Consider the following 9,928-nt stretch of genomic DNA (forward strand, 5'->3'; position numbering starts at 1 on the left):
ATTTGTTCAGCGACTCTCTGTACAATAACAAAATACACAATGCTTAAATTTATAATATAAAATTTATGGTATGACAAAATAAGATTGCGTTTTTCTCTTTGTTTACTTTTTGGAGATGAGGCCTTTTCAATTGTTATTGAAGTATAGAATTTGGCGCCAGAGAGTGAGCACGATCAAATCGATGTAGATATCACGATTTTGTCGCTATGTAGCTGCAAACGCAGTAACACTACCAGCCACAAGTACAGCCATAAGTATGGAATCGCGTATTACACAACTCATACTGAATATTGCAGCACCTTGAAAAGTTTAGCATCACCTTAAATGAATATTATCTCGTGATTCTGAAGTGCTAGATCAATAGGGGTATTCACTTAATGGCGTAAATTCCTGCGTATATCGTGATAAACTTGTTATCCTGAATATTTCACGAAATTGCGTTAACTGCTTACGAAACATTTCATGTTGTTGAGATTCAACAGTCATCCGATCTAAGAATGCGCCGGTCAATATGGACCGATGCAAGAGTTCACTATCTGACGTTTGAGCGTGCCGTGTTATGTACGTGACTATGGCAACGAGTGAACTCGGCACCGCTCAAACGTCAAATTAGTGAACTCGTGCATCGGTCCATAGCAACCGTCATAAAATATGTTATTTATCAACAAATAACAAATTTCAAAACGCAAGTTGATAGAAATCTTGCTAAGCTTCTAGGTTTGATTTGGATGTATTTAAAGCATAAAAAGCGATTGGAAAACGATGGTGAGAGTAGAATTTTCCATAAAATTGGAGGAGTTTATTAAAAAATGACTGGGGAAAACATATATATGAGAACAATGATTATGGTCTTGGAACCAGGTATTGCATTTCTCGCGGAACATTACTAAAGGACCTATCTAACATTGAGAGGCTCTCTTTGTTTACTTTCTCTTTCATTAATAACTGAGTCACATTAACTTCTTCTGTTGCGTTTTTTGTATGAAACGCTAGTCAAGGAAATTAACTTTCGATCAATAGTGAAAAACTTCCCAAAATCTTTAGTATTCCACTGTTATAATCGAAAGAGAACGAGAGAGGAGAGAATCTCTCATTTGTACATAGGTCCTTTAGTAATGTTCCGCGAGATTTCATCTCATCTTTCGATCATCTAAGCGAGATATGGATCACATAAGAAGATATCATCTAGGGCTCTTTGATCATCTTTCAATGAAAATCTTCGGCTCTTTTGATGCTCGATACAATCTTTTCGGTTCAGCAATCCACAAAATTTATACGGTGACAGCGTTTGAAAGAGGTACAAACAAAAGCAGTGAAAGATTCGCTAAATCAACGATAGTAAGTGACTAACATATTTGAAATATAACCAATTTTCATTTCAATATTTTTTAGATTCTGCGCAAAACGTACCAGGGAATTGAGAATCTTAAATCTCTCGTCAAAGACCGAAATCAAGCGTTCAAGAACAATAATTACCTGAACGATTTAATTGGTTGGTCAAAATTTATATTAGCTAACCATTACTACTTAATCAAATAAGTGATATAAAAAAGATTACACCACTGACTATAGAATATTCCAATGAATAAAAAATTGAACAAAAAAAGAAATAAACGCAATTTTATGTATAACATCATCAAATTGAGAGTTTTGTTGTTGTTTCATGTACTACAAACCGGGTACCGGGTAATCTGTATAGCACATTAGGCTTGATCATAGGTCTTACTCATGAATTTGGAGAAACATCAACTTTTGCTTATCGATAGGTATATGTGAGTGCTGAGCAGTAAAGGTTCAGTTCTGTTATGGAGAACTCTCCACTGGTCAGTGTTTTAAGTGCCTTCAGGTGGAACGCGGTCTGATTGTCTCAGGGTGCTCCTAATACATTGGTAAAACAGGTTTATATTCGTTACATTTTTATCATCTCGAAAAAGTTCAATAGCCGACCGCAATTCACCGATGTAACCGTTCCTTTACACCTTTTTCTTCAAATTTGTCGGAACACTCAATGATTAACCTATAGTTTATCAATCAGTAGATAGCACTTTCTAAAAATAGCTCTTTCCGGTGTCACAAAATGCTGTTGTTTCCACACAAATTACGTTATTGGATACCAACAATAAGTTTTGAAATAGACATTTCATCATAACACCAAAGAGCTCAAGATCATCAAGATGGAAAGATGGTATGATTTCAATGCGCTCTTGGATTGAGGATAATATCTTTGCATCAAACGGAGATGATCACTTCGATCAGATGAGATTGTAATGCCTGCTTGGAACAAATGAAAGAGTTACTGCTATAACCGGATATTATTTCTTTAGTTGAATGGCCACACGGAGTAATGAAAGTTACCATTCGGTAATAGAATGTTGTGTCTAAGTCCAAGCAAAAGTCTTGATGTCTTGACCACACTGAACACAACGCGCAACGACTTCCATTATTTGTCATCAAAATTTGTTCTAGTCAGTAAAGGCGTTCTGCATTTGATTAGTTGAGATGTAGATTTCGATTCTGAAACTTTCATGTGGGATCACTTTAATGATTGCGAGAAATAAACAAGCAGAAGCCGCAACCACTTTGGCAATAATATGTTGCATAAGGTGTTCTTGTAGCATCAGCTTGTTGATCTTCGGTGACGATCTGAAAAGAATTCTGGGTACCGTGAAAGAAGCAGCCGAACGGATTTCAAGAAATCAGGAAAGGAATGTTTCATTCGAAATGTTTCACCGCAAATACCACAGTTTACGCTACTTTAAGTGAATACCCCTAATGTATTTTTGAGGTCATCTTAAAAATGCGTCTTTGAGCCCCTGCGATTTTTTATTTTTGTTGAAAAAATGTTTATCACTGGATTTTGGGTGATGCTAAACTTAAAAGTGCTCCAATACTCAGTATTGCAACGATTCCATACTTATGGTATAGCCTAGCCTGGCTTCAATATTTACCTAAAATTTAGGTTTTTTTTTAATCCTTGAGGGAGCAGAAATCAAGTATGAAGAACAAAACATTGTTCGAAAGAAAGAAAAAATCGAGAGAGAAGCTTTGTTTTAAGTGCTACAAATATCAGCTGATACACGCATTAGAAATTTTACTTTCTTATGAACATAAGCTGTTCTTTTGAGTTTGCAGGGTAGCAAAACATAGGCACGCCAAGATTGATGTTCATTTACCTTTCAAGTAAACACAAAACCATATATGATAGTGCATAAGATTACTAAACTTGAAGCGATGTACTCATATGCATGCAAAATATACGTATATCGCGTCCACTTCTGTACTCTTATATAATATTATATAAGAAGGTGGAGTTTACCAATCTAAATTGATTACTGTGCACTAATATTACGCATTTTGATTGCTAAAAAATTGAAACATTTCGGCTGCGAAATTTTCTAGATTGAAGTGCAAATACAGTCCTACTTATGCCTCTTCAACTTTTATAGATATATCGTATACCGTCAGAACACCAGTACCCTATGGAGTTTGAAAAATTATGTAACTTTTGTAAAGATTGGCCACAGTATGCATTAATATGTCGATTTAAAATGGCTAAGGGTTACAAATTTACTTTGTTACTGGAACATAAATGGTGCACTGAGTCCATTCGTCTTAAAAGGTACATATTTGAATGGCGCACATGGGACCTGAGCCTTTTTTCTTTTAGTAAAATTATACACAACCATTCGATTCGATGTTTGTGTCTCGCTACACTTAAAGTGGAAAACTTGCTTATGATGCTCTATTGGAATCAATTATCCCATATATGTACTACGGATCTCATTCTGTAATTGTAATTCATTGAAAGACTCTGATGACAAGTCTCCAGCGATATTCTTAACTTAAGATGTGACCTGAATATACATTTTAAAGAGCAATATGTGACTCTTAAGGTTTTTCTTTGTACTTCACATTAACTTTTTTGTACTGAAAATCAAGGACCCTTTCTCAAGAAACTTTACTCTCAGTAAAAATTAGGGGAAAAGCACTAATTTTCAACCCACAAGAATTCTGTGCCAATTTTCGGATTTTCATACAAAGTAGGCCAAAATCGTATGAATGGGTCCAAAATTAGTGATGGGTCGAAAATTAGTGCTCTTCCCCTACTTGTGTGAGACAAACTTTATTCTAATTTCAAGCACTAAAATTTCAATGTGAATTAAAATGAGATTGAAATCTGGTTTATTCATTTATAATATCGAAGTACAGATATTAAAGTATAAAAATGTTCTTTTAAGCCGAATAACGCTTTCCAGCATGCTACAAACCAATATAAATATTTAACTCATTAAATTACCCATTTTCTGAAGGGATTACAAAAAAAATACACTACACACGTTAATACTTTCGGTGGGCTATTTGCCCTTTGAAGGAAGCACCACACTAGACAACGGACTAGCATGCAACGCCCAGTGGCACAGTCGGAAACCATTCCTCTCGAAAAGTTTTTCGGCCTGAGGCGGCAATCGAACCCACACTCCTTAGCACGATTCGGCTAAATGCCTCGGTGACACTAACCGCACGGCTACGAAGCCCACATAAATTGTAGGTCTTGAAGAAATCTTGAACGATACTTTTGGAGAAAATCCTATGAGATCGCCAAAATACCTATTTTAAAACACTTAGTCGCTACCAGCCGAGATATTAGTGAGGCCTTTGTTTGAAAAATATTGAACCGTAAAAATCTCAGAATACAGCTCCAACTTGTTCATTTGGACCCTCAGAGGCTACTGTGAAGGTTTGAGCAAAATATCTAGGGGTGCTCTATGGAACTTCAAGGGGAAAATATGCAAACAGACGAAGTATGAGTATGCCTTCTTTTACACGGAACCACCTTACAGTATTACTTCGAATTTGAAATTTGTATGAAGAAAATCGATCAAGAAAGACTTCCAATGCGCCCGAAGACCTGTGTAATTCGAACCCACGACCCTCAGCTTGGTCTTGCTGAATAGCTGCGCGTTTACCGCTACGGCTATCTGGGTCCCATGAGTTTCATTCGTATGAACACTGGGAATGTCAGTTGTTTTCTCAGCTATGTCCTTCTAAGTTGTGTCAGGGAGTTTGATAAAAACTAAAAATTAAATTGATCACTTTTCACAGTTTTTTAGGTCAGTTTTTAATAATGTTGTCAATGCCATACAACTGAATGCAAAAAAAAAAGTACGACGGCAAGCTTCATTGGCGCATGTACCGAAGTTCTCTAACAAATGTGATGTGAGTGCTAAAAATCATGCCTAAAATAAAAAATCGGGGTGAAATTCAAGTGATCAATGCGATTATTGTTAGTTTTCAAAACAGCTCTGCATAGCTAATTTGGAGTCCATAAATCCGATTATAATTGCCAAATTCTTAACAATGCAATATTTAGGGAATTAAATAATAATATAATTTTAGTAATATCGCGAAAAACGCCTATATGCAGGCAATTTCCAATGGAAGTTCCTGATATCTAACATAAATTCAATTATTTCAACAAAATGAGCTAATTGGTATGAATTTTTAGGCCGCATGGGACTGTGTTTTAATCACCCTCTCCATTTGAAGAAGCAAATCTCAAGAACCACTCAATATGTCGATGCGAAAATGTATCACAATAATTATATATATGTAGTGCCCAACCCATTAAATTTTCAGTTTAATCGGTTCACTAAAACTAGAGATTTGCTTCTGCAAAGTTTCAATGATAATTGCTAGAGTGAGGCAGAAGATAGGGAAAATTACACGGTCTCCCGTGTCACCTTAATATACAGTCTGTTTTGGGGATATATTTTAAGCATCCTCACAAACTTTCAGGCTGACACCATGTCCAAATCTTTGTCGAGAACTAAAAGTTTACGGATGTCTGCCAAATTCGCACAGAGCATTATTCTGGAATCTATATTATTTTCATAGAAATGAACACTCACTAATTCCAAAAACTTCATAACTTGCAATTCGACAATAGTTAAGGCAATCAACATTGATTTACTAAATGTTTCATTGATATTAGGGCTGTATTAGTAAGAAATTTCACCCGAATTTACGGTATCTGCGAATTACTACTACAATAAGCTAATAAATAACAACATTTTCTAGCCTTTTTTAAACAAACCGAAGGCGTTGTGTCAACAGTTTGTAGAACCTTTTCATTTGTTTAGTATCTGAAATATCAACACTCTTATAGTTTTCTAAGCATTTTGCCAAATATAGCGACCTTCAGAGCATACGAATTCATTAATTTATAAAGATTATGGAGAAGAGCAATCTACGAATGCAATTAAATTATTTAGCTATCGGTGGAAACATTTCGGTCCCATTTGGAACTTTTGACTATTTTGAGATTTTGTAGGTGAGGACCATGAATAACATTTTTTGAGTTAATCATGAAAGTAGGGTGTTTATTTAAAACATGTTGGAAAAATATGACTCGGATTTGTCGATTAGAAATATTGATGCATTAGCGTCTCATTTTAATCTCAATCGGATCATAAACCCGAGGAGGAACAAATAACTCCCAAATAACTCATGCATAACCTTTTTTGGTATCATACCAAAATTAGGTATTGTTCAGTTGTCAATACCTCAATTTGGTATTATAATAGTATTGGAAAAAATCTTTAAAACAATTGAAAATACTTCATTGAGGTATTAAACAGCTATTGAGGTCTGCTGGAGGTATTGAACTACAATTGAAAAATTTCATTTTTATATGAAAATCCATCAAGTATTATTGAGGTATTACAATACCTGATCTAGTTATCAGTTTGGTGTTCGTAGAATATGCTTGAGATATTATTTGAGGTATTTTACCTCTTATGCAGGGCTAATTCATACCTCATACTTAAGTCATGCAAAAACAACAATTGTCATTTTGAAAATTTTAAGGTGTCATATTTGGACATAAAATCTCATTTTTGACCTTTGAACTCGATTCTCTAGATTGCCTAATTAGTGCGACAATTAATTATCTACCGGCAGATGAGTTTTGCAATACTTATCTACTTCCGATCTACTGCATCAACAGTGTCAATTATGTCTATTGCAAATTGTTGCACTTAAAGATTTCTCTCGAAGTCATTCTCTTTCTTGCAAAACTCGAGTCAGTCGCAAAAAGCCATAATTGCCGCTAAAGGGGACCGTCTACTAACGGTAAACCCATCCTAGTTCTATTATTGAATCGAATTCAAGTTTTAACAAAAGTTGTGCTGTTTGTCATGTGATTCATTCTTGTTCTAATTCCTGACTAGGTGATATCTTAGCTTTTAAAAAGTGAATAGAGTTTTAACTGTTTCCTTTTGTAGAAATTGCATTTATTAAACCGTAATGCGATAACACTACGGCTCCTTATTTTCAATATGTTTCACACTCTGTTTTATGTCACACAGTCAAGGACGACGAAGATACTAATCCATAGCATCTTATCTCACTAGGATTTGCTTTTTTACTATTTACAAGTATATCTTTTGTACACGCATTCAGTTGAGCTTGGAATAACTAGAAAACTCACAGTTGTAGCCATTGGGGGGCGTGAGAAGTGGGACTCAGAAAGTATAGCGATAGAATGGAATTAATAGAGTTTTTTAACTAATGACTGAGAAGGAGGTTGAGGAAGACAATTAAGTAAGATGAGAAGTGTCTAGATGGACGTTTTGTGCTTAACCAAGGATGGCCTTGCCGTAGGCTGGGTATCCAACATGGGCAGCTGGGTAGGCCAGAGGAGCGGCAACCTTGGCGACGGCTGGGTAGGCGGCAACTGGGGCAACAGCCTTGACGGCAAGTGGCTCACGGTGGACGACGGCGTTGAATCCGTTGACTGGATCGGCAGTGTATTCAACGACGCGACGGGTGCCATCGGGTTCAACCAGGGAGTAGGATCCAGTCACGACATCTCCGGAGCGGGATTCCTGCTGTTCCTTGTTGTCTCCGGTCAGGGCATCCTGGAATGTGAATTAGGAATTAGGTATGGTGCGATTTGATTACAGACATTCGATAATCCGTACGGCAATGTGGTAGCTGTAGCTGTACTGTGGGTTTGGATCATAATCATCGACGGCCTTGGCGATCACTGGGGCGGCAACCTTGGCAACGGCTGGGTAAGCCAGGGGAGCAGCAACCTTGGCAACACCGAGGGCTGGGTAGGCAGCTGGGTAAGCAGCTGGATGATAGGCACCTGGGTATCCAATTGCGACAGCATTGGCGACGGCCACGACGGCGGCGAAGACTGCGAACTAAAATAATTGATGTTTGAATAATTACTTTCGGTGCACTTAATCCTACACTGGTTCCTTCACTAGGTGCAACACTCACTTTGAATGCCATTTTTTGTGGTCCGTGTGTGGTGTTTGTCACAATGCTAAGATGATTATGATGCTTATTCATACGAGCCCTTTGCTATTTATACTAAAATCATTCTTAACCTGCGAGATCAATTGCATTCTGTGCCGATCGAGTCTCACCCTGTCTAGGCGTAGAATTTTCCAATCATAAGCAAAGCAAGAGCTAGAAATAAAATTTATCATTGCTTGCCAATTGCACACACGCATATCGGAGCATGGCTGCTAAAATTTTGCGAAAGCATCGAGCTGCGTTGAACTTTGAGTGTGCTCTACGCTGCTGTTTAGGATCTCAGTACATAGGCTTTACTGGAGACTGGGCGCTGGCTGGCCTAGTGCCCAAAGCTTCAATACCCAAACTAACAAGGCAGAGGACGGCCAGTACATAGGCACATGATTAGAAACGATCCAGCGCCGACTGCCAATAATGAAAATTGTTCTAGTCCTGCCCAGCTTGGTTGAATATATATGCATGTACCGCACTGCATATACCTACTCTTGTAAATCAAATTACAACTTTGTGTTTGTAGATCATGTTCACACCACTTTGCACTACTAAAACTCGTGTACTTTTGACATTCAATCAAAATAAACGCCCATTCACTTGGCTAGAACATAAGACAGGATAGCTTACTCGCCGCAGCGGTGCAGTTATCATGATAAAGTGCAGCATAAATTGCTTAGAACCTGCAATCGGTTTGGTAGGTATCTGGTCGAGTCTGATGTATATAATTTAGTATCGGGGGTTGGTCAGTTTAGCGCGTTCTGAATGCAAAGGTCATCATCAGTTGAGCCGAGATTGAATACACATTATGCACGTATTGGAAGTTATTAGGATCACTATATGGAGGCCAGTTTTAGTGAGCAGTGAATATACTAGTGATTTTTGAGGGCATAAGGGCGCTAAAACTGGCCCTAACCCAGTGGATCACGTTCCCCCGACGTGCATTACAGCAGGAAGAAGTAGAAGACTGATGTTATGCCTGTTTGATATGCTGTCGTTTATCATTTTAGTGTACTTTGTAAATAACTTCGGTAGTAAGAGTTACTATTTTTGGCTCTTGGTGCTCGAGATATTACACTGTTCGACAAAAAAATTTATTTTGGATGGATCAGGGACGCGTTTATATGGGTCTTGAAATGCAAGAAAAGTGTAGAAAGAGGCCGTTTTTAAATGATTTGCAGCACCCTAGGATTATTTTTTGACAAAGTTTGAAAATTTTGCATTTTTTATCAAAAAAAAGCGTAATAAGAAAAATATCAATATAACTTCAAATTAAATTATTCAAGCATTGAATTGGTCAAATCAATATTTTTTAGCACTAGATCGCTTCAGGGAAACGTGCACCATTTCAGAAGAATATTGGCATCATTTTTATATATGAATTTGGAATGTTAACGATCATTAAACAAGCATATGAGGATGTGTGCCAAATAAATAATACTTTTTTTCTATTTCACACATTTGTTTCATTGTATAATAATTATTATAGGTTCAAGAAGACGCTTGATTAAGATTTTATTTTATGCTCCATTTGATAAAGTAATGAGCAATGCAATCCAGTAACATTTGATTTCAACAAGGATACGACTACGGAAAACTGGTGTATCTG

At 37.0% G+C, this 9,928-nt stretch overlaps 1 protein-coding gene across 1 annotated transcript; it reads right to left on the reverse strand.

Annotated features, from left to right (window-relative positions):
- Nucleotides 1-7,347: 7,347 nt before the first annotated feature.
- On the reverse strand, nt 7,348-9,396 carry LOC110680197 (larval cuticle protein A3A-like). The gene is made up of 3 exons (XM_021856016.1): nt 8,290-9,396; nt 7,983-8,210; nt 7,348-7,919 (listed from the first exon to the last, which is right to left on the reverse strand). The coding sequence occupies exons 1-3, from the start codon at nt 8,359-8,361 to the stop codon at nt 7,638-7,640; spliced, it is 582 nt and encodes a 193-aa protein (XP_021711708.1). The 5' UTR covers nt 8,362-9,396; the 3' UTR covers nt 7,348-7,637.
- Nucleotides 9,397-9,928: the final 532 nt, after the last annotated feature.

Source organism: Aedes aegypti, unplaced genomic scaffold (genome assembly GCF_002204515.2).
Source record: "Aedes aegypti strain LVP_AGWG unplaced genomic scaffold, AaegL5.0 Primary Assembly AGWG_AaegL5_hic_scaff_1010_PBJ_arrow, whole genome shotgun sequence".
NCBI classification, from domain to species: domain Eukaryota; kingdom Metazoa; phylum Arthropoda; class Insecta; order Diptera; family Culicidae; genus Aedes; species Aedes aegypti.

Bases quoted from the DNA above. Each gene is read 5' to 3' on its own strand.
- LOC110680197 (XM_021856016.1), bottom strand. From the start codon at position 8,361: ATGAATAAGCATCATAATCATCTTAGCATTGTGACAAACACCACACAC. The intron at 8,211-8,289 runs GTGAGTGTTGCA...CAATTATTTTAG, and splicing joins CACAAAAAATGGCATTCAAA to TTCGCAGTCTTCGCCGCCGT. The intron at 7,920-7,982 runs GTACGGATTATC...TTCACATTCCAG, and splicing joins GCTACAGCTACCACATTGCC to GATGCCCTGACCGGAGACAA.